Source organism: Neoarius graeffei, chromosome 16, assembly GCF_027579695.1.
Source record: "Neoarius graeffei isolate fNeoGra1 chromosome 16, fNeoGra1.pri, whole genome shotgun sequence".
In the NCBI taxonomy this organism is placed as follows: Eukaryota; Metazoa; Chordata; class Actinopteri; order Siluriformes; family Ariidae; genus Neoarius; species Neoarius graeffei.
In genome coordinates, this window is record NC_083584.1 from 39,899,384 (window position 1) to 39,925,724 (window position 26,341).

General features: G+C 40.5%; 1 protein-coding gene across 1 annotated transcript in view; it reads right to left on the bottom strand.

Annotated features, from left to right (window-relative positions):
- csmd3b (CUB and Sushi multiple domains 3b) overlaps positions 1-26,341 on the bottom strand; it is an 898,971-nt gene that overhangs the window by 599,626 nt on the left and 273,004 nt on the right. The window contains 3 exon segments of the mRNA XM_060942250.1: positions 17,108-17,165; positions 17,168-17,219; positions 17,221-17,300. Coding sequence (XP_060798233.1) covers positions 17,108-17,165; positions 17,168-17,219; positions 17,221-17,300 — 190 coding nt within the window.

A 26,341-nucleotide genomic window follows, 5' to 3' on the forward strand; every position in this document is an offset into this window, starting at 1 on the left:
CCCAAATTGACAAAATAAGACTGTTTGCCGACTTTGTCTCAAAAATGCCTTTGGGTGTCACAATTCTGGATTTTGGTACCAGTCTAATATATCTCGCGGTCCGTCAGAAATTGTTTCAGTTCATTCCATTTTTCAAAGGCCGAGGATATGCGTTGGTGAAGAAAGGCCGAAGAATTGCTGGTGTTTGTTATCATGTGTCCAAGATAGCGAAATTGCCTTACGTTTTTCAGTGGAATCCCATCTACCATAATAAGGCTCTTCTGGTCTTTCAAACTCTCACTGACATTAAAAGCCATGGTCTCAGTTTTTTTGTATGACATACATAGGCCATATCGCTTGAAAGTATTATCGTAGATCTCAAGTATTTCTTGAAGCTCACTTATGCTTTCGGAGAAAACAACATCATCATCAGCATATAGAAGTTCTGTAACTCTGATCGTGCCGTATGCCTTTCCAGTACATAGATCACGTGGAGACGCCTCGTTTGGTATAACAATCTATTTTTGCTCCAGACTCCGGAAACTTTTTAGAGATCTCATGCTTGGCGCAACGCATCACAAAGTCCATATAGATGTTAAACAGGCTGGGGCTTTCAAGTGCCCCTTGTCTACATCCAACAAATGTATCGAAGAAGTTCCCTGTGTTCTTAATGCAGGCTTTAGTACCTGTATATAAGGCTTTTAGGATTGATATAAGTTTACAACACCTTAGGTGAATTTCAAGTACTCTAAACAAAGCTTCGCGAGGAACCCAATCATAGGCAGCTTTGAGATCTATAAAGCATGCGAAAAGTCGTTTTCGTTCTTGTTCTAGTATGTGTCTGGCAATGAAAATGGCGTCACATGTAGATCTATTTTTTTCTAAATCAAAACTGTGTTGGCATTATGATGGCTTCATAAACTGTTCTTATTCTTTCCACAATGACCATAGAAACGAGCTTAGACAGAGTGTCAATGATGGATAGGCTGCGGTAATTCTCTGCCAGGAGTCTCGATCCCTTCTTATAAAGGCATGCTATGGAAGAAGATAACCATGTACAGGTAACTCTTGCATGATTCCAAATCATGCCCAGCAGTATAACCAAATATACTAAAAGCTTCTGGGAATTAGAGTATTTTAGGTGTTCACCAGTGATTCCATCAGTCCCTTGGCATTTGCCATTTTTAAACATTGAAAGGCATTTCTTTACCTCAGCAGCTTCTGGTGCCTTTTCATCAATTGAATTTAGGTCTTCTGGAGGCAAAATATGCTGGTATTCCTCGGGATGAGATAGTTCTGGTTGCATTTTGAAATCTCTCTTACCCAAGTGATGGGTAAAGTGTTCCTCAAGCTTTTGGGGTTGGATCAGCTGCTGTTTTGACTGTTGAAGTGCTTTATCATTTTTTAGCTAGTCTGAATTCTTCGTCGGTGTTCCTCTGTTCACTTGCATAGTTAACACTGCCTGCTTTATCCCTAAAATAGGCATTTTTCAGTTTCATTCAGAGTTTCCTTACTTGAGTGCAGTGTTGTGCAAGTTCACACTTTTTTTGAACTAGTTCAAGTTCAGTTCAAACATGTTAAAAGTGAACTGTTCACGTTCATAGTTCACAGTTTTAATTCTGAACTAGTTCAAAGTTCAGTTCATTTTACTTTTAGGCGGGATATGAAAATAAAGACTAAAATCATATGCTACATTCTAGCTCAAAACTACTCACATATTATAGATATTATATTCTATCACACAAAATGGAAGTTATTGTACATACTATATATGGAAAAAAGGACAAAATATTTTGATTTCTTCACTGACTCAACCACTGCTACCAAAACGTTACACGTGACTTCAAACAAATGCTTTCAGTTTCAACTAACAGTAACTTCTAATAAACGACAACTAGACTTCCTCATAAATGTGTGTGTTTCTAAAAAGATGACTGCCAATACGTATATACACTGCAGGAGTGCTATTTTAAGATCCATATCAACAGCATTGACCATATCAACCATATTGATCAGACAGAGGGATGCATGCTCAAGGGCTTTTTATTTCTCAAAATACAAAACAGGAAAACTTCAGATAGCCTCATTCTTCAGTACACATCTGTGTATGCACACAACAATCAAATTTCTAAAATTATTTGGCATTGTACTCATCTGTGTTCTCCGTGCCGCTACTTGAACTTTCACTGGCCATGTTGCTGTGAGTGTGCGCCGGCTGTGGTGTGCGCTGTCTGCTGCCTGTAGCTAGGGAACGCTGGGTTACGCCTACTCTGCTCTGCTGCATCATGGGTAACGTAGTATGGAGCCAAATCATAGAGCCATCCACTATCTCCGGCTTCACACTACGTTATCCATGATGCATTGCACACACGCGGCACCTCAGGGCAGTGAGTGACAACAACATCAGACTGACAGTGAAGTAGTAGAACGTAAAATATCTTGCAAGTAGACGTGCCACTCGATTCATCAGGTTTCATGTTTCGTTCATCTTCATGTTTGTCGTTCATGTCGCATAATTTGAACGAATTCACGTTCAAGTTCTTTCATTACAAAGTTGTTGCGTTCAGTTCAAAGTTCATGGAAAAACGAGCGTGTACAGTGAATGCGTTCTTTTGAACGCGTTCATGCACAACACTGCTTGAGTGGAAAGCTCTTTTCTTTCAGTGGTATTAGATGACTTTCTTCTTTTTTCAAGAAGTTCAAGAAAAGCTTCATTTGCCCAGGGCTTATTTTCTGCCTTATTTTTAAATTTTGGGATAGTCGCTTCTGATGCAGTACGGATGGAGTTCACAACACTTTCCTCCAAGGCATCAATATCTTCAGGTGGTAGATGTTGCTTTAGAATTTCATCAAGGTTTTTGGAGTAGATATTTCTCACTTCTTCTGAATCTCTGAGTGCTCTGACATTAATAAAGTCACAGGACTTGCCTGGCTTCTTGTTGAATATTTGTTTTCTTTTCTTCTTGGTTGGGAACAGGGCGTCCAAGACCACAACTCGGTGGTCTGATTCGAAAACATCGCTGGAGGCCGGATAAACGCGACAATTCTTTGCAGCTCTTTTGATGTACCATTCACCGATAATGTAGTCAAGCCTTCTCAAGTATCCAAGATTTGATTTGAAGGACCATCGATGTTCAGCTGATTTTGTTGCAAATATGGTGTTCAAAATATATAAATTGTTGGTCTCTGCGACTTCCATCAGTTTAGTTCCATTGAAGCTTGTTGGTACTTCATCATTATTTGGACCAATGCATTTCCAGTTTTCAGGCTGACAGTCAGTACCTATAGTTGCATTGAAATCCCCACATACAGTTGTGCTCATAAGTTTACATACCCTGGCAAAATTTTTGCTTTCTTGGCCTTTTTTCAGAGAATATGAATGATAACACAAAAACTTTCTTCCCACTCATGGTAAGTGGTTGGGTGAAGCCATTTATTGATAAACAACTGTGTTTTCTATTTTTAAGTCATAATGACAACAAAAAACATCCAAATGACCCTGATCAAAAGTTTACATACCCCAGTTCTTAATACCATGTATTGCCCCCTCTAACATCAATGACAGCCTGAAGTCTTTTGTGGTAGTTGTGGATGAGGCTCTTTATTTTCTCAGATGGTAAAGCTGCCCATTCTTCTTGGCAAAAAGCCTCCGGTTCCTGTAAATTCCTGGGCTGTCTTGCATGAACTGCGTGCTTGAGATCTCCCCAGAGTGGCTCAATGATATTGAGGTCAGGAGACTGAGATGGCCACTCCAGAACCTTCACTTTGTTCTGCTGTAGCCAATGACAGGTCGACTTGGCCTTGTGTTTTGGATCGTTGTCATGTTGGAACGTCCAAGTACGTCCCATGCGCAGCTTCCGGGCTGATGAGTGCAAATTTGCCTCCAGTATTTGCTGATAACGTGCTGCATTCATCTTTCCTTCAACTTTGACCAAGTTTCCTGCGCCTTTGTAGCTCACACATCCCCAAAGCATCAGCGATCCACCTCCGTGCTTTACAGTAGGAATGGTGTTCCTTTCATCATAGGTCTTGTTGACACCTCTCCAAAATGTAACGTTTATGGTTGTGGCCAAAAAGTTCAATTTTGGTCTCATCACTCCAAATTACCTTGTTCCAGAAGTTTTGAGGCTTGTCTCTGTGCTGTTTGGCGTAAATTTTTGTTGGCCTACCTGACCGTGGTTTGGTTTTAACAGAGCCCCTGATTTTCCATTTGTTAATCATAGTTTGAACACTGCTGACTGGCATTATCAATTCCGTGGATATCTTTTTGTATCCCTTTCCTGTTTTATACAGTTCAACTACCTTTTCCCGTAGCTCCATAGACAATTCTTTTACTTTCCCCATGACTCAGAATCCAGAAATGTCAGTGGCTGGATGAAAGATGCAAGAGTCTGTCTGGATCCCAGAAACTCACTCAGCTTTTATGCGCACACACTGATTACAAGCAAACAGATCACAGGTGAGGACGTTACCTTTAGGAGCCATTCAAACCCATTTGTGTCAACTTCTGTCAACTCTGAAAAATGGTAAAAAAATCATAGATTCTGCCAGGGTATGTAAACTTATGAGCACAACTGTACAAGGAGTTTAAAAGAGGGGTGCGATGTCTTAGCATTATTAACTACTTTAGACAAGGTACTGTAGAATACTTCTTTAGTGGATGAGCTGTACTCTTCTGTTGGAAGATTATGGTGATATTATGGTGAGTTTAGTCCCATCTAGGGAGACTCTAGCCAATAGCATTCTTCCTTTCACGTGGTGTTCTACGTCTATGAGTTTCACATGAGGGGCTATCACTATCGCTATGCCTGCCTGTGCCTTTTTCTTAAGCCCACTATAGATGACTTGCCAATCTTTCAAAACGTGATCTTTGAAAATGATTTCTCCCTGGCCTGAAAGGCGGACTTCCTGCATGCAGCATATGTCATGTTTTAAGGTTTTAATATGGATGACATGTTCGGCGAGTTTGCTCTCACATCGTGCCGTTCTCACATTTATTGAACCAATGCGGACATGATGGTAATTGTTGGATTTCATTTCGACTCCGATACTGTAGGACCGAGGTGGAACAGTGATCTTAATTGAGGTTATTAGTAAATGATTCGAGACAAATGGTAGTAAGACGTTCTAATAAATTGTATATACACTATACCATATATTATATGTCTTAGCAAAAGGACAAAAGGACTTTCTACCTTTTTATTCAAAGCTCTATTTTCAAAAAATAGTACGCTTTTAACTAAGTCGAAAGAGGCTACTTCACAACCTAGCGCCAGTGACTCCCTTAGCTCACTCAGTCGCAAAACTGAGCTCCCCAGGGTGTACCTGTCCTAGTGACGGAGGTGGAGTATGGCTTGAGTGCGATAGGCGTTTAGACTTAGCAGGACTTACAACACTGCCTTCTAAGCCTAGCGGATAACCGAAAGTTACGCTTCAACACTCCATAAACATTTATCTCGTTAAAAATCTGTTCAGTACGTTGGGAGTAACGGCAGGTTGAAGTTGGTACAACAGAGTAAAAATGCTGCTCGCGTGATGTCGGGAAACTGCCAGTGCTTTTTGAGTAACAGGAAAGCGGTCAGGCTCTCTCTCTCTCTCTTCTGATCGGTTTCTGACTGGACTACTCATGAATATCAATCAGATAACTTTTATAGGGATGTTTTTTTTCCTGTTTGTTGCATATTTTTCAAATCAAAACTGTGATATTAGTGTATTGAAGCATGTATGAATGACATATGGGGCTGTATCGGTAAATTGGAAAAACTACATTCCCTTAGTTTTCTCATGGATCCCCCCCACACACAAACAAAACACGAGAAAATTTGTCCTCAATGTCCTTGTTGAATTAAAGAGCTAATAGATATATATACCTGCTCAGCTACGTGGTATAAAGCAAGAGCACGAATAACTGTCTTTCCTTTAGTCTTCAGTGCGAGTAAACAGTCATTCATTTCTTGGTTTGCGAAATTTGACTGGGATGATAAAAAAAAATTATACTGAAAACTTACAACCCCAGTTCCAAAAAAGTTGGGACAAAGTACAAATTGTAAATAAAAACGGAATGCAATAATTTACAAATCTCAAAAACTGATATTGTATTCACAATAGAACATAGACAACATATCAAATGTCGAAAGTGAGACATTTTGAAATTTCATGCCAAATATTGGCTCATTTGAAATTTCATGACAGCAACACATCTCAAAAAAGTTGGGACAGGGGCAATAAGAGGCTGGAAAAGTTAAAGGTACGAAAAAGGAACAGCTGGAGGACCAAACTCCAACTCATTAGGTCAATTGGCAATAGGTCATTAACATGACTGGGTATAAAAAGAGCATCTTGGAGTGGCAGCGGCTCTCAGAAGTAAAGATGGGAAGAGGATCACCAATCCCCCTAATTCTGCGCCGACAAATAGTGGAGCAATATCAGAAAGGAGTTCGACAGTGTAAAATTGCAAAGAGTTTGAACATATCATCATCTACAGTGCATAATATCATCAAAAGATTCAGAGAATCTGGAAGAATCTCTGTGCGTAAGGGTCAAAGCCGGAAAACCATACTGGGTGCCCGTGATCTTCAGGCCCTTAGACGGCACTGCATCACATACAGGCATGCTTCTGTATTGGAAATCACAAAACAGGCTCAGGAATATTTCCAGAGAACATTATCTGTGAACACAATTCACCGTGCCATCCGCCGTTGCCAGCTAAAACTCTATAGTTCAAAGTAGAAGCCGTATCTAAACAGGATCCAGAAGCGCAGACGTCTTCTCTGGGCCAAGGCTCATTTAAAATGGACTGTGGCAAAGTGGAAAACTGTTCTGTGGTCAGACGAATCAAAATTTGAAGTTCTTTATGGAAATCAGGGACGCCGTGTCATTCGGACTAAAGAGGAGAAGGACGACCCAAGTTGTTATCAGTGCTCAGTTCAGAAGCCTGCATCTCTGATGGTATGGGGTTGCATTAGTGCGTGTGGCATGGGCAGCTTACACATCTGGAAAGACACCATCAATGCTGAAAGGTATATCCAGGTTCTAGAGCAACATATGCTCCTATCCAGACGACGTCTCTTTCAGGGAAGACCTTGCATTTTCCAACATGACAATGCCAAACCACATACTGCATCAATTACAGCATCACGGCTGCATAGAAGAAGGGTCCAGGTACTGAACTGGCCAGCCTGCAGTCCAGATCTTTCACCCATAGAAAACATTTGGCGCATCATAAAACGGAAGATACGACAAAAAAGACCTAAGACAGTTGAGCAACTAGAATCCTACATTAGACAAGGATGGGTTAACATTCCTATCCCTAAACTTGAGCAACTTGTCTCCTCAGTCCCCAGACGTTTACAGACTGTTGTAAAGAGAAAAGGGGATGTCTCACAGTGGTAAACATGGCCTTGTCCCAACTTTTTTGAGATGTGTTGTTGTCATGAAATTTAAAATCACCTAATTTTTCTCTTTAAATGATACATTTTCTCAGTTTAAATATTTGATATGTCATCTATGTTCTATTCTGAATAAAATATGGAATTTTGAAATTTCCACATCATTGCATTCCGTTTTTATTTACAATTTGTACTTTGTCCCAACTTTTTTGGAATTGGGGTTGTACCTCGTTATCATCAAACAACTTGGGTGCCTTTGTCGAGCCCAAACAATTTGCAATGGATATTTGTTTGAAACTCCTGTTCATACTGATTTTCAGTGAGTGGTCAGGGCAGCAAGCGAATTCATGTAGATCTAGAGCAGCATCAAGTTTTTGGGCACCTAAAACTGCTTGTACGCCTCATGAACGCTATCTAGCCATCCGGACAGGACATGAGTTATCAGTCAGATACAAATGTAGCGACACTGTCATAGCCTTGCAGTCACAGGGTCCCCACTTTGGCACGAGTACCCAAGGAGACCAGATATGTCTAGACAGTTGCCACAGCAACGGGTTAATTAGTCCACAGAATATTCATAAATCAGCTTGCCTACTAAAAGTGATGGGTTTTGCAGTTCTGCATAAGCCAAATAAGGAAAATCCCGGAAAGAGGAGGCAATCAGTGACGTCAGGGCCAGGCTAATTTGCATCAGTTTTGGTGCAAATGGGTGCTACCCAACCTACAGTACAAAGGGATGGCGCTGGGATGAAGGGACGCAGCGGGATTTAATAAGGGAAAACAAAGGCGCGCAGCAGGCTGTTTATTCACACTACTCTCTCCTTTTCTTCCTTGTAAATAGTCAAAGGACTCCCATCGTAACTTGGGGGGGGGGGGCACAGCCCCCCCAACATAAATTTAGGGGGGCGGTCGCCCCCTCTGACCCCCTTCTGCCACCGCCACTGATTTTAAAAAAAACAGAAGTCAGAAACGCATGTGTCAGTTTCAGTTCAGTTAATTGAAATTGTTTACTGGATGTGGCTCTCAGTTTTTTCGAGGTTCGCCTTGAAAGCTGTGAATATTAATCGAAATAATCATTTATATTCTTTCATATAAACACTAGTAGGCCCTACTGAGAAATACAAAGGCCTACAGAGCCCAAAGAGGGTATTAGAAATAATCTTTTATTACATTTTTATTTTGATAGAGAATGGTAGATGTGAATGACATTCAATGCTTATTTATGCATATTTTATAATTGTATTTGTAATTTGTAATTAACATTGATTTCTTCTTTGTGATGTGTAAATGAGAGTTAAGATTAGCTTTATATTGCACAAATAAAGCCATGTGGTGAAACTTTGAAGAACAGTGTGTACCGATTTAATGTTTTTACCCAATTAGCATAATTCATACTAATTACACACTAATTTACATCAATTGTTTTTACTAATTTTCAAACTTTGTATTCAGTATACAACCATCTATGTGCCTGCCACTTTCCATGTAAATATCTTTTTTGGGGGGGGGGGGGGGGGGGGGGGTGTTAAGAAAAAACATTTGATCTCATGCGTTAATGAGGCCCATTTTGGACCATGTTATCCGAATACACATATTATTAGGGCAGTTTTCTAAAAATTAAGCCGTTCTTTCAATCCTTGATTTGTAATATCTCAAGAATGGATAAGCATATTTTGATTCTGTAAAAAGCATGTTGCTCTGCATTCAATTCTGAACTCAATGAGGGCAGTTTCAAGCAATTTGGATTGAATTTTCACCTGATGTGCCTACTGTTAGATAACCGATCATTCAATGCCCTGTGAACACTATATGAAGACAAAGTTCATGGAATTGGCCAATTCCTGGAAATTCCCATCACTTTTCAGATTCTACTGCCTCGTCTTGCCTTACCATGAGCGGCTGATTGACGAGAGCCTCAGGGCATCAACGGTGTGTTCAAAAATATCAATTACCTCAGGCTACACTAATCATGCCCTGTTTCCAATTGTAATAAAACACAATTAGCATCTAATAGAACCACAAAATTAGAGAGGAAACTGCATAATTTAGCATTAAAACGTACTCACCACGGTTCATCTAATCAAGATAAAATACAGATATATGCACAGGACAAGTAAACCTTCTGAATTCTGAAGCTTCGAGCTAAAGCAACAATCCTCACTGCATTGTTTTTCCTGTGAATATGCCTTAACCTACTACTATTACCATTTTCTGTGTCATCTCCTGATTACTTTTTGTTTCACGTTTAGACGAGAGCATAATCCAAATAAGAGCCCGAGAGACCACTGAAGCACATTCTGGATTTTTTTCACATTTCTTGTGCACCTGAAATCAGAGTCTGATGTAAACACAACATGCTCCCTCTTCTCCATTATACAGAAGAGTAGGGCATCAGCGGGGTGTCTCACCCACATGCAGAGGCACTAATGAGATAGAATTCTGGTTTGGAGGAAAGACGAAGAAAAATAGAAAGCTTTGGGCCATTCAAGTAAATAACCCAACTAGTCAAAAGGCATTAAGGGCAAACAGACCATTTGCTTTTATACCGTTAATCTGTCCACTGAAAAAGAGCTCTTGAGTGTCTTATTTTTCATGGCTACTTGCTGTCTTGTAACTGGATAATATAATTGGATGCATTCACTCAGGGATGGCGCAAGTCCAGAGAGAGAGAGAGAGAGAGAGAGAGAGAGAAAGAAAGATTAAAATCTTAAATTTTCTTAATCTGGAACCGGTTTGCCCTCCAGTCAACAATCGGTTGCAATTGATAAAAAGCAGCAGCTTTTCTTTACTCATATTGCTATAAAGAAAGAAAAAACCCCAACAACAACAGACAGGCCTAATTATCCTGTAAGAATTAATTATATCCAGATTAAGACAAGACAACTAATGATACACATGATTAAGTGATGCCAGGGAAGTTCGTCTGAGGAGCTCGTCTTGGATGAGTAAGCAACATAAGAACAGTGGCAGCGAAACTTGTTGCCTTTTATGGTAGGCATATGGGGCTTTAACAGCCACAGCCTCAGATGCCCGCCATTGTCCGCTTATGCAGCGATCAGCACTGGAGTGGTCGGACTCATTTGCATACTCATGCATATTCAAATCAACTCACTGACAATTTTACACAATCCTCCTCGACATCCTGCTGCCTTCTGATACAAATTATCCTGAATAGATTAATGTAAACAATGTGTTAAGATGCCATAAATGAAAACCCAAAACCAATAGCTATTTCCCCACATATTTAAAAAAAAAAAAAAAAAACTTGCTCCAGAGATTTAACTTGATTTTGATCTTGCATGTGGTAGAGCTTTGTGCAAGGGGTAGAATTTAGCCCACACCACATTCTCTTTGGCTTTTATTCAGAGTTGAATTCAGCATGCATAGCCATGACTTACAGTAATACAACAACTGCACATATCACTATTGACAGAGGACATCATGGAGACAGCGTCCGGACTGGAGATACTGCATCTCTTTTTAATACACTGCTGAATAGTGAGGGTGGAAGCCATATTGTTAAATGAGACCCAATTTCAGTGATTAATATAATATAATATAATATAATATAATATAATATAATATAATATAATATAATATAATATAATATAATATAATATAATATAATATAATGCTTGCCATCTTCTCAGGCATACAGTACCAGCTAAAAAAGTTTGGACACACCTTCTAATTCAATGTTTTTTCTTCATTTTTATTAATTAAAAGACACTTAATGTCTTAAAGTGATGATGATATCGTTTCTCTTTACTTAGTTGAGCGCTTCTTGACATAATATGGACTACTACAGTTATGGAATAGGGCTATTTACTTCATCTCATCTCATTATCTGTAGCCGCTTTATCCTGTTCTGCAGGGTCGCAGGCAAGCTGGAGCCTATCCCAGCTGACTACGGGCGAAAGGCGGGGTACACCCTGGACAAGTCGCCAGGTCATCACAGGGCTGACACATAGACACAGACAACCATTCACACTCACATTCACACCTACGCTCAATTTAGAGTCACCAGTTAACCTAACCTGCATGTCTTTGGACTGTGGGGGAAACCGGAGCACCCGGAGGAAACCCACGCGGACACGGGGAGAACATGCAAACTCTGCACAGAAAGGCCCTCGCCGGCCACGGGGCTCGAACCCGGACCTTCTTGCTGTGAGGCAACAGCGCTAACCACTACACCACCGTGCCACCCGGCTATTTACTTATTTTTATTATTTACTGTTTGATCTCAAACGCATTAAGAAGGCAAGAAATTGCACTAATTAACTTTTGACTTGGCACTGCTGTTAACTTAAAAGCATTCCAGGTGACGACCTCATGAAGCTGGTTCAGATAATGCAAATAGTGTGCAAAGCGTCATCAAGGTAAACGCTAGCTACACTGAAGAATCTAAAATATTAAACATATTTTGTTTTTTAAACATTTTTTTTAACCACATAATCCCATACATGTTCCAGATGTTATTTCATAGTTTTGATGTTTTCAGTATTGTTCTACAGTGTAGAAAATCATCAAAATACAGAAAAACCTATGAATGAGTAGGGGTGTCCAAACATTTGATTGGTAGGGGAGAGTGGGGTAAGATGAGCCACTTTTTACATTTTTCATCATAACTACATGTTAAAGCCATTTTTGCTTCCAGTCTACACACCATACCAAATTTCAAAGTGTACTGTTACTATCTGAGCAAAACATAATTGATAAGCTCTTATGGTTAGAGTGATATTACCTCTTGAAAAAAAAATGTCAAGTGGCTCAACTTACCCCATGCACGGGGTAAGATGAGCCACTGTGTGGGGTAAATTGAGCCAACACAAAACATGTTAGGTTAACAAAGTAAACAACTTTTATTATTAGAAATGCAATCAATGAATCAAGTCAAGTCAATCAAGTGGGGGATAGGGCCGTTGCATAGAGAAGGGGAGATGAAGAGAGAGGTGATAGAACGAGGGATAGATAGGGAGGGATAGATAGATGGATAGAGAGAGAGATATGCGTAGATAGATAGAAAGAGGGATGGTTAGAGAGGGAATGAGAGATATACTATATTATAGAAATTACTAAAACAGTAGAACAGTGCCAAAAAAATCTTATTTCTTTCAGTAGGTTAAAACATTGCTAAAACATGCAGCAATCATTCCATCAATCATTCAATCATTTCATCATTATTCAATGTTCCAAGCGTTCAAATGGCAAGGGAACACCATTTGCCTCTCCCTCCGTGCTGTCCCCCCAACAGTAAAGGGGCGGGGCAATTTTTTCACAATATCCTGTCTTGACAGGACAGCCTCATCTTTCTCTTTGAAGACAAAGGTTGGCTTTCTTGCAGAGCCATGGCATGACCGGCTTCTTTTGAGAAATCTTGCCTCTATTTCGAAGACATCCAATTTGATTATCTGGCCAATGAAGAAATGCACTTTCTTCTTCCCCGTGTATTTTGCCACAACATAATCCCCCACATCTAACAACTGGTCTTCCTCATCTGATGTCATATATATATATATATATATATATATATATATATATATATATATATATATATATATATATATATATATATGTTGTTGTCATATATGACCAGTAAATGTGAAAACTTAAGTGTCATCCATATTGGGTAAGCTCAGCCACCAATGGGGTAAGTTGAGCCAGTGGCTCAACTTGCCCCACATCTAATGGCTCATCTTACCCCGTGGCCACCATTTTGTAGAAAAATGCTAATAAAGGGGATTAGGCTAATCAAAATTATTTTTATTAGCATTCATATCATAGCTTAGAAAGCCACTAACTTAACCCTAATGTGTCTAAATATTATTCTACTTTTGTCTTCTCTAAGTCATCTTCACTGTGGACAAACATGGAATTGACTTAGAAAGCACAAAAACACATTTTTATAAATATGTCCCTCACTTAGTTTGACATGTGGTGCTCCTCTCCACAAGTGTAAGTAAATGGTCCCGGCCCCCTTTGAATGTGGTCACATGGTCACAATTGTTTACTGTTTCTTAGAAACAGGGGGTGGCTCATCTTACCCCCTGGCTCATCTTACCCCGCTCTCCCCTACTGTATATTATAGTATTAGTCTTTTTTTTTTTCATTTTTAAATTCTCTTGCTTTTATATTATATTACATTTCACAGCAAAGAAAAGCTATTTCCTTCAGTCCACATTTTCTATCCCTTGATTTTTTTTCTGCCTTAAAGGCAAGTGCTTGTGTTAAAGACCATGGTGTCGACTCTACTGAAAAACTTGCAAACCTGCACACATCGTATCTACTCATGAAAAACCTGGAAAAGGTGTCAACTACTGTACCTGTAGGTTATTTGCATAATCTGAATGGGTTGTGGAGAAAATCAACTTCAGCAGCTGTGTAACCTGATTCTGAATACACATACCTTTCCCTACATACATATTGACATCGCTTTTGACTTAAGTTACTGAATTGGACTATGGCTCATTCTGAATCATTCTAACGTTTAGTTTATCACCGAACCACAGCTTCCAGATAAAATGTGACAGAAACGCAGCTTCAGTTAATAAACTGTATTCCAGAGAAGACATGGACTGAGTACAACAACCATCTCTTTATCTTGTAGCAAAATAGTCATAAGAGCGAGAAGATTTTACTGAACTTGAACTATGTCTACCAATTTTCAATGACTGAGCATAAAGTTGTAGCCTGATTTTAAAAACCAGCAACTCCAGTACAGACAAATAGCCTTGCAAAAAGCCAAACAAAATTTTTGATCATTAAAAAAAGGCTTATTTGTAAGTAAATTTAGCTTGTCGATCCATTAAATACACATTTCCCCTCTCTTGGAAAAAAAAAATCACTGCAATTTTGATGGTTTCTGGTTGCAACTCAAAGACAAATAAACATGTTAGCTAGCTACCTAGATTACAGTATAGATTAAAATTTGCTAATCACATCCTTCCTAACCAAGACTGAAAACTATGGACTGAAAAGATGGTAGTGTCCATTCTGATCATCCATCTATTATCTCTAGCCGCTTTATCCTGTTCTACAGGGTCACAGGCAAGCTGGAACCTATCCCAGCTGACTACGGGTGAAAGGCGGGGTACACCCTGGACAAGTCGCCAGGTCATCACAGGGCTGACACATAGACACAGACAACCATTCACACTCACATTCACACCTACGGTCAATTTAGAACCACCGATTAGCCTAACCTGCATGTCTTTGGACTGTGGGGGAAACCGGAGCACCCGGAGGAAACCCACGCGGACACGGGGAGAACATGCAAACTCCACACAGAAAGGTCCTTGCCGGCCGCTAGGCTCGAACCCAGGACCTTCTTGCTGTGAGGCGACAGTGCTAACCACTACACCACCGTGCCACCCCCATTCTGATCATTTATACCCAAATGGATTTTTTTTAAACAAACACAAGTGTGCTTGGTATGACAGGTGTGCTTCCCATTGCTATTTCCACAGTACATGAACTGTCCTGTCCTGTGGCCCCTCCCCCACTCATAAACAAAACTTTCCCCTTTCACATATGAAATCCATTATTGTATGAAGTAAAAACAACATGGAATAGATAACAGAATTTCATTACAGGCATTTAGCAGACACACTTATCCAAAGCAACATGCAACACACCCAGAGCAGCCTGGGGAGCAGTTGGGGGTTAGGTGCCTTGCTTAAGGACCCAAGGACCCTTCAGCCACTCCTGCTGATCTAGGGAATTGAACCAGCAACCTTTTGATCCCAGAGCTGCTTCTCTAACCATTAGGCCATGGCTTCCCGAGATCGGCCCTCCATGAGGCGTAAAACATGTGAGCTCAGATACGACATTCCCACTCAGTCTTCCATAACAAAAAAGTAATGGATATCTTGTATTCCCACCTGACTGGATTTAACGGAATGCTGCAGAGTGCAAACCTCCATGAGACGTAAAACATGCGAGACTGGATATGACATGACTCATGAGTTGGCAAGTCCATTATTGTGAAAAGCCCAAGCTGAGACATTACCTAGTTAGCAACATGGCATGAGTCGAGCTGCATCACATGTCTGTTGAAAATGTTCTCTTCCTGTTTCTGAACATTTGTTTAGTTCAATCAAAGGCTATTTATAACACTTTTGCTTCTCTCTGCTGATGTTTTCTTTGCTTGTTGTTTTGAGTTTGCTGTCGGTTACGTTAGACGAGTAGTTCTGTCACAATATTAACTACATCATCATTAGCAAAGTCACAACTGGTCACAACATGTGAACCTGATGGTCCTGATTCCCACTGGAGCTGTGGCAAAAGATTACCGTAAATGTTAATAGGTTGTCAAGGGAAAGATTAACGTTTCGACTTTGCACTTTTGCTCCTGTTCCCAGGCTGCACAATTACAGCATAATAGTGGAAAATATACAGTTTTCGGTGTGAGTGGGAATGGGGCAAAGTGAATCCTTCCCCAATGGGTCTCCATTAATGATTGATGTATTTTTGACTACTAGGTGCAACAAAATGTCTGTGAAGGTTCTCAGTCATCCAGGTCATCGTAAATCAGAGGTGCAAAAGAAGGCAACTGGACTTGCTTGAAATTCTTGAAGACGTTTCACCTCTCAGCTTTTCGGATGAGAGGTGAAACGTCTTCAAGAATTTCAAGCAAGTCCAGTTGCCTTCTTTAGCACCTAAGGCGCAACATCAATAAAGGCAACCTAATCAATGGAACATTGGCATAAATCTCTCAAGTGTCAACATTTGTAATAATTGTCGATCATTCAAAAGAGCTCATTCGTATTTAAATGAAATTTAAAATGTATGTCGTTGTGAATGAGGACTTTATAAAGATACAAAACATTTGTTGAATGCTTCATATGCAAATATGGCTGGACTCTATCCTACCTGCCCCATGGACAAGCCTTCACTGTTGCAACATTTTTCAGTTTAAATGGCTCAAAATACAGGCAGACAGAGTTAACACAGACAAATCCACAAAGACAGATACTATATCACGACTAGAAACACAGGGCAACACAGAAACAAGAAGATGGCTCCATAATGCCTGATTAATACAAGCAAGACTTTGCAAAGCATATGTGGAAAAGCAGGGACAAAAATCACACATGAGAAGGACAGAGGCCTGATGTGAGACCCAGTGATTAGCAGAAGAGCCTAAGCCAGAGATACCGTGCTATAGATTTTCTACTCAGTGCAAAATGTGAGTAAGAAGCAGACTGAGACATCTAGACCTTTTCTTAACGCAGTAATTATACATGCTTTGAATATCATCACAGGCAAATTGGCATAGAGGGGCCAAATCAATAGACTAATCTGAGCACAATCGATAGGTGGCAAAGATGAATACTGTTAGGATGAGGACATTAGAAAACATGATGGGCTTCAATAGAAATAAATTATTGCATCCCATTATCTACGGTCCAAAATACCTCACTGATGTACACCAAAGAACAAGACATGCAGAGGGCAAAAAACACACGGACATCCACACTCGTACACTTCTACTTCCCCAGTCGTGAAACAATGCACAATGATAATAACACTTTGATGAAAAACTAATTCCCACAACTTCCCAAACTCTAAAATTAAACTGTAATGCCTTTAATTCTGTTTCAACACCTCACATAAAGGTCTGCCTGTCTTATACCATTAAACACCCCATGTAGCTGAACATGAGACAGCATGGCCACACTGACACACAGACACACATACAGAAATTGGACACGGCATCTGACTCACCATATTGTCGCGGCTCGGACCCCTCCACTTCCAAGTAGTCGTATTTTTCCTCCGTCTGGAAGTCTGTAAAATGATGGAGATGGTGTCTCCGGGATCAGCAAGTATGGTCCACGTACAGTCCGCACTAATTGTAATATTCACTCGGGAAATTGGGACTCGAAATGATGCCACTTGAACCCCTCAGAGTACCACCACATGTGTCCTCAGCTGTCGACCAAACATGAAAGACTTCTGTAGGAATTGGCCTTTGTTTACTGCACAAAGTATACAGCAGAAAATGGCAGCTGACCTTTGAATTTAGTTGGCTCGAAGCCAGTTTTTGTCAGATTGGCGTAAAAATTGGCTAACAAATATTATATACATCATGTATGGAGTCTTAGCAACAGTTACGTTGCTTTACTAAGTAATCACCAGCCCACAAATTTCACTATTTGTCTATTTCTTATTTCATAAAATAATGCAGTTACTCATCAATCCAGCATATACTGCTGGTGAATGAAGTTCATGCCAAGGTTACACCTGAATTAGTTCCTTCGTTTAATTTTTTTTAAATCATATTTAAGTGAATTAGTGCCTTTTTCATGAGCATCAGAACTTATGGTTCACTCATGGCTATGTCAAAAATGAAATAGGCTGAATCATGGTGAATAAAGGTCCCAGCTGCATTTCCCATCAGACTCAGAGCTCTGCTCTTGTCTATTTTGCTCCAATTAAATTTGAGAGTTAGCGTTAAAATTTACCAGATTGAAATTTATTTGATTTTCTTTTTTGGGGGAAAGAAATTGGAATAGATTAGAGTATGTACAGATAAAGACACATGGACTAGTCTTGCGCAAACATGATAAATTATATATATATAATTTATACAAATGGACGTTCGGCAATATGTGCATATGGACATGGCGCAAAGCCAAGCGTATACACATACAGCTCATACATATACATATATATGTAGAAAGTGATACTCTGCTTTAGAGAATCACTTTTAATGTGAGGTCATACAGACTATCAAGTGCTCAGTTCCAGTCAATAGAGAGAAATATGTGAAAAACACTGACAGAAAGACAAACTCCAGGTCTTAGGCAAGAACCATGTCGATGCACATACACCCAGTAAGCAGACTGTAGCCATGCACACACAGGCATTCAGACAGACATGCACATATACTCATGTACACATGTCTTGCAAAGGCACTCCAACCTGTCACTCCCACTAAAACGCCTTCTACCTTACAGCATACTCAATACAATTCTACATACTAAATAATTCTACATCGATGTGCAAATACACAAAACCTCAACAAATACCAAAAGCAATGTAATCAATAATTAATACATACACCAACCGTACACTACCGTTCAAAAGTTTGGGTTCACTTTGAAATGTCCTTATTTTTGAAAGAAAAGCACTGTTCTTTTCAATGAAGATCACTTTAAACTAATCAGAAATCCACTCTATCCATTGCTAATGTGGTAAATGACTATTCTAGCTGCAAATGTCTGGTTTTTGGTGCAATATCTCCATAGGTGTATAGAGGCCCATTTCCAGCAACTCTCACTCCAGTGTTCTAATGGTACAATGGGTTTGCTCATTGCCTCAGAAGGCTAATGGATGATTAGAAAACCCTTGTACAATCATGTTAGCACAGCTGAAAACAGTTGAGCTCTTTAGAGAAGCTATAAAACTGACCTTCCTTTGAGCAGATTGAGTTTCTGGAGCATCACATTTGTGGGGTCGATTAAATGCTCAAAATGGCCAGAAAAATGTCTTGACTATATTTTCTATTCATTTTACAACTTATGGTGGTAAATAAAAGTGTGACTTTTCATGGAAAACACAAAATTGTCTGGGTGACCCCAAACTTTTGAACGGTAGTGTACACAAAAAGTTAATGTCACTGAACACATGATTGGCAGCGATATAAAAACGTATTTAGACATTACACCATGGTGCTGTTGAAATCTCAGTTCTGATTAGTCAGAAAGTGTTGATTAATTTTCCATAACAGTATAGAATCGGGGCAGCACGGTGGTGTAGTGGTTAGCGCTGTTGCCTCACAGCAAGAAGGTCCTGGGTTTGAGCCCCGGGGCCGGCGAGGGCCTTTCTGTGTGGAGTTTGCATGTTCTCCCCGTGTCCGCGTGGGTTTCCTCCGGGTGCTCCGGTTTCCCCCACAGTCCAAAGACATGCAGGTTAGGTTAACTGGTGGCTCTAAATTGACCGTAGGTGTGAGTGTGAATGGTTGTCTGTGTCTATGTGTCAGCCCTGTGATGACCTGGCGACTTGTCCAGGGTGTACCCCGCCTCTCGCCCGTAGTCAACTGGGATAGGCTCCAGCTTGCCTGCGACCCTGTAGAAGGATAAAGCGGCTAGAGATAATGAGATGAGATGAGTATAGAAGCGAGGATCGTTGAGACCATCTGCTCTGTTGTTAGATCTGGCTGTGAGGTTGATATTAATGCACTCATTCGAATACATAACTATTTCTATAGTAACTTACACCAGGACTTGTTTCGATGTGTGCAGTCCGTAATATAGCGAAGAACGTAATTAAAAACGTGTAATCACTGATAAGAGGATGTTGTTGTTTTTTATACACTGCAAAAAAAATGAAAACTGAATTTCACTTACCATAATACTAGTGAAATTATCTTGCTGCATGGACAGAAAATTTTACTTGCCAAGACATCTTGGAATACCGTAAGTTGGGTACAATCTAGAACTAGGTTTAATAATCTCAGAATTGGTGTCTTGATATTCTTCTAATAGGAAATGCTGGGCGGCATGGTGGTGTAGTGGTGCCCAGCATTTCCTATTAGAAGAATAGGAACACGTGACTGGCAGCGATATAAAAACGTGTTTATACATTACACCATAGTGCTGTTGAAATTTCAAATCTGATTAGTCAGAAAGTGTTGATTAATTTTTCATAACAGTATAGAAACGAAGATGGTTGATACCATCTACTCTGGTGCAAATAGGTTCTGGGCTCGAGCCCAGCCGCCGATAGGGGCCTTTCTGTGTGGAGTGTGCATGTTCTCCCCGTGTCCGCGTGGGTTTCCTCCGGGTGCTCCGGTTTCCCCCACAGTCCAAAGGCATGCGGTTAGGTTAACATGGGGCGGCCTTGGGCTGAAGTGCCCTTGAGCAAGGTACCTAACCCCTGATTGCTCCCCGGTTGCGTGTGTTCACTGCTTCAGATGGGTTAAATGCAGAGGATGAATCTCATTGTGCTTGAAGTGTGCATGTGACAAATAATAGTTTCTTCTTCTTCTTCTAGATCATTTCAACTATTTTTGAAGATATTTTCACTTGCTAAGATATCATTTTTTGCAGTGCATGAACATTTTTCAAGAGAGTTTCAGCGTTCTGGAACAGAAAAATCTAAGACGGTTCCTTTAAGTGTTCCAACATGGGAAGGTCAACGCAGGGGTGGCATGGTGGTGGAGTGGTTAGCACTGTCACCTCACAGCAAGAAGGTTCTGAGTTTGAACCTCATGGCTGACAGAGGCCTTTCTGTGTGGAGTTTGCATGTTCTCTCTGTGCCTGTGTGGGTTTCCTCCGGGTGCTCCGGTTTCCTCCTACAGTTCAAAGACATGCAGATTTGTTAAAATACCCAGCCACTGGGGTTGCACAAGCCAGTGCATACTCAGTGCTGGTCCCAAGCCTGGATAGATTGGGGAGGGTTGCGTCAGGAAGGGCATCCGGTGTAAAAACTTATGCTAAATCTAATATGTGGATCATAAATTGGACGATCTGCTGTGGTGACCCCTAACAGGAGCAGCCAAAAGAAGAAGAAAAAAATATGGGAAAGTCTATAGAACTGAGGACTTTGCGGTTTAACAAGCAGCATTTTTTTTCCTTTTTGGCTTTAAAGGGAAACTCCATTATTTTTCAACCTGAGCCCTATTTTCACATCTTTTTGGGTCCAACACTACACTAGACTTATCTCGAAATGGACAAGCTTAAGAGGCACAAGAGGAATAAACCACTTCAAGATGTACTGGACCTGTTGGAAAAATAATCGCTCCACCCTGTTGATTATTTTCCTAACTACATTTCCAGCCATGGAAAATTAAATTAATTCTTTATTTTTTAAATTAAATCAATAGTCAGAGTCATATAAATGCCGAAACAACAAATTCTCTGACCAAAGCGCCAAGATATTAAACAAATTAGACATGATTCAAAAAGGACAACAGATGCTATGAAGGCAAACTTTTTGTTTTGGTTTGTTTTATAAAGTACTGAAATCCACGAAACCGCTGCTTTTCAGTAACGAACAGGATCCTGAACATCTCATCTCATCATCTCTAGCCGCTTTATCCTGTTCTACAGGGTCGCAGGCAAGCTGGAGCCTATCCCAGTTGACTACGGGCGAAAGGCGGGGTACACCCTGGACAAGTCGCCAGGTCATCACAGGGCTGATACACAGACAACCATTCACACTCACATTCACACCTACGGTCAATTTAGAGTCACCAGTTAACCTAACCTGCATGTCTTTGGGGGAAACCGGAGCACCCAGAGGAAACCCACGCAGACACGGGGAGAACATGCAAACTCTGCACAGAAAGGCCCTCGCCGGCCACGGGGCTCGAACCCGGACCTTCTTGCTGTGAGGCGACAGCACTAACCACTACACCACCGTGCCGCCCTATCCTGAACATGATTTCTAGTTATTGTAAAGTAGAGTAAGTATCAAAGGTTTAGAGCCACTAACAATGGTATGATGATGGATTCCTTTGGGAATCATTTGTGTCAGTCATTTGTAAATCAATTTCACATTTCCATGCATCCTTTGCTGCCGGGCCTAACCAAAGAGCAGCATCTAACAGCAGCCAGCTCAGCGTTCATGTTAACCTGAATAACAGCAGGAGAAACATACAGGGATGAAAAATAAAAGTTACAGTTCTCTCATTATTTTGGAGCATAGCAGCTCAGAGCCAACACAACCTTAGCAACAGCCAACAAATCACTCATATCATGCTGTTTAAGGCACCTTGGCTTCAGCGAAAGCATGTCAAATCTCAGGTCAGATTGGCCTTTGTATGGCTGCTCCTGTTCCAAAAATAATAAATGCCTTCCGGTGTCCCAGTGCCCACACACTGGATATAGGAGATGCGATGATAAACACACAACACTTATTGTCGTGGCTTTTGGATCCAGGGTGCTATGATGAAGATTTGAGCCATAGATTATGCTGAAATATGAATGGAACATAGCCAGTACAATCAAACAGCCAGTTACTCAAATGCGAGTGATGTGGGAATGAGCAGTTTCTGATTTTAGCTACCAGGTTTCTATGAGCACAAAAAAGTGAATCTGACAAACATGCCAAAGTAGTTCAAGTCGACTGTATAAGTGTAATGAATGTAACTGGATACGAATACATTATATGGATTGAACAGATAAGGTATTCTAAATAGATACATGCCTCCAGAAAGTACCCCCCCACACACACTTTTTTTTTCCCTCTGTATTGCACCATAAAATTTATGCATATCAGAATGGGTTTTTTTTTTCTGTTTCTTTTGAAGTGACTCTCGACAGAAGTACAATTATTTAGATGCCCTCAGAATTATTCAGGGGGGGAAAAATCAATAAAAACCCAAGCACAATTAATAAGTATTCACCCCCCCACCCCACCCCCAGTGTAAATTACCCTTTTGTAGTAATTTATCTTGAATGTGTCTCTATTAGCTTCACACAATTTGATTTTTGGCATTTTCTTCCATTCCTCGATGCAAATTTTCTCCAATTCTGTTAAATTAGATGGAGAGTGTTAATGAACAGCAATTTTCAGGACATGCAACAAATTTTCAATTCGATTTAAATCTGGGCTTTGACTCGGCCTCTCCAAAACACAAACCCCCCTCTCTCTCTCTCTCTCTCTCCCTCTCTCTCCCTCCAAGCTATTTCTTTGTAATTTTATGCTTTGGCTCATTTTCCTGTTGGAACATAATGTACATTTTCACCATAAATGCAGATATCTGGCTGACTGGAACAGGTTCTCCTATTTGCTTCGCCGAGGGGGCGAAGACCTATAGCGGGCCCTTATACAGCCTATTACAGGCTATATTATATACTATATATAGCCTAGTATATTATAGGAGATGCAAGACAGCTCCAAGGGGAACTTATGGAGATGGAAGCGCAGAAAGGAGAAAAATGTGAATCACCATTTACTTCACTTACTTAGGCTTTAGTGCACTTGACTTATACTTTTTCCCCATTTTAACCAACACACAGAGAAAATAGCTAGCTTATACAGTACATGAGTCAAAGAGGCAACACGCTGCACCTGTACTTCAAAGTCAGAGGTCATGTTCTATCAAATATGTGCATAGACACACACACACACACACACACACACACACACACACACATACATACATAAAACACAGAGAGAGAGAGAGAGAGAGAGAGAGAGAGATAATGATGTCACCTCACCTCTTAATTTTAAACTGATTTCAGAAATGCTCTGATCCAGACTTTATTGTTATTGTTACGAAGAACAGTGAGGGATACAGAAACACAGCAGACAGGCTGGCACAACACGAGTAGCCACAAATCAACTCGGAGTGGCAGGGGCCCTATTAAGGGGGTACTAAAGGGTTGGAATCAATGACAATACAAACAAGTCCCCACTGGTGCTGTTTGCTGCATAAGATGAGAAGCCCTTGGCAGTGGTGGGGGCTGGTCTCTGCTCTGCAGAAGACACACATGCATTCTCATCTCATTATCTCTAGCCGCTTTATCCTGTTCTACAAGGTCGCAGGCAAGCTGGAGCCTATCCCAGCTGACTACGGGCGAAAGGCAGGGTACACCCTGGACAAGTCGCCAGGTCATCACAGGGCTGACACATAGACACAGACAACCATTCACACTCACATTCACACCTACGGTCAATTTAGAGTCACCAGTTAACCTAACCTGCATGTCTTTGGACTGTGGGGGAAACCGGAGCACCCGGAGGAAACCCACGCGGACACGGGGAGAACATGCAAACTCCGCACAGAAAGGCCCTCGCCGGCCACGGGGCTCGAACCCGGACCTTCTTGCTGTGAGGCGACAGCGCTAACCACTACACCACCGCGCCGCCCATACACATGCAGTCATTATACAAAATATTCAACGAAATGACAACTGCATATTCAGTAAGGCAGATTGGGCCCCAAGCCAGGCTCCTTTGTAACTGGGCGAACCGTGGGTCCAGGGCAACCGCACCTTCTGACCCCCTCCATCTATTTTGCTTGTGATGGCAACAAGCTTTCCAGTTCCAACCCTGGAGCATTATGTTATCAGCATGCTTGACCAAGCTTTATCTTTTCTTAATCTTTTGGCAGTAGCAAAATAATCTTCCAAAAGAACAATTTGTTACAACAGCTAGAAATCATAAATGTGGTTTACTGTAATTTTATAAAAGGAAATGTTCGATAAATTTGACTATACTCAATATATTTTCACTTGTTAAGGTGTAGTTTTGTTTTTCAGTCCATGATTATTGTATTAAATAAGGACTGAAAATACAAAAAGGAAACTTGCTCCAGTTTCACTTGCAAACTCTTGAGAATATCCACCGGATGTCTTCGCTGAGACAGTGAACAGTTTTAAAATGCAGGACTGATTGAGGTGCTACAGGCACACACAGACCTGTCACACACCTGTCACGCAGCACTGAAGGAAATGGCACAGCTAATCCCCAGGGACCCACCAGTCTTCCTGTCCACCACACCAGCCACAGCATGACTAGATACTACACAGCTGAGTGAAGTGGGCCATACAGATGAGACAAACGACTCAGCAACTACAGAGTCTCAACAACATGTCATTGTTAAACATTTCATGTTGAAGCCAATGTTTACATAGAATGACTGCTATTAATGATTATAATTAAATCAGTGTAGGGTGAAAAAACTGTACATGTCCTGTACCGCTTTACTCTTTCCATCCTGACAGTTCTCTGACAGCCGTTATTTCTTCCAGTATTATACAGCAATTAAACATATCATGATGCCATGCAGCACGATGGTCTATTTCAATCACTGAACAACTCAATGGGGGGAAAAGGAATAAGAGAAGAAACCATCTGGGGAACATAACGTTATCTTTATAGATATTGATGTGTCCTAAAGGAACAAATATAGCATATTCCATTGTGTTAATGTACAAGTTTGTACACAGCAAGATACAAGAACATCCTCTTCAAGATAAGGGTCTTCACCAAAAACACCTAATAGAGAATCAGTAATGACTGTCTGACAGACATAAGGGTTCTGTACAAATGTTTTACTTTGACATCAATCTGTAGTCCAATAAACAAGATTAAGACTATAGTGAAACAGTGTAACCTGAATTTCATTTCCAAATATAAATAAATAGATATATACAACTCCAATTCCAAAAAAGTTGGGACGCTGTGTAAAACATAAATAAAAACAGAATGTGAAGATTTGCAAATCATGGAAACCCTATATTTCATTGAAAATAGTACAAAGACGACATATTAAATGTTGAAACTGAGAAATTTTATTGTTTTTTTTTTATATATGCTCATTTTGATTTTGATGTCAGCAACACATTTTGGAAAAGTTGGGACGGGGTAACAAAAGACTGGAAAAGCTGTGTAATGCTGAAAAAAAAACTAATTAGGTTAATTGGCAACAGGTCAGTAACATGATTGGGTATAAAAGAGCATCCCAGAGAGGCGGAGTCTCTCAGAAGTAAAGATGGGGAGGGATTCACTGCTCTGTGAAAGACTGCGTGGGCAAACAGTGCAACAATTTCAGAATAACGTTCCTCAATGTAAAATAATTTGAGGATCACTTCATCTATGGTACATGATATTATGAAAAGGTTCAGAGAATCTGGAGAAATCTGTGTTAAAACTACATGGCTCCATCATAAAAGAGTCCGGGTGCTAAACTGGTCTGCCTGCAGTCCAGACCTGTCTCCCATTTAAAACATTCGGCGCATTATGAAGCATAAAATACAACAAAGGAGACCCCGAACTGTTGAGCAACTGAAACTGCATATCAGGCAAGAATGGGACAACATTTCTATTTCAAAACTACAGCAATTGGTCTCCTCAGTTCCCAAACATTTACAGTGTTGTTAAAAGTAGAGGTGATGCAACACAGTGGTGAACATGCCCCTGTCCCAACTTTTCTGAAATGTGTTGCTGGCATCGAATTCAAAATGAGCATATATTTTTTTTCAAAAAAACAAAATTTCTCAGTTTCAACATCTGAT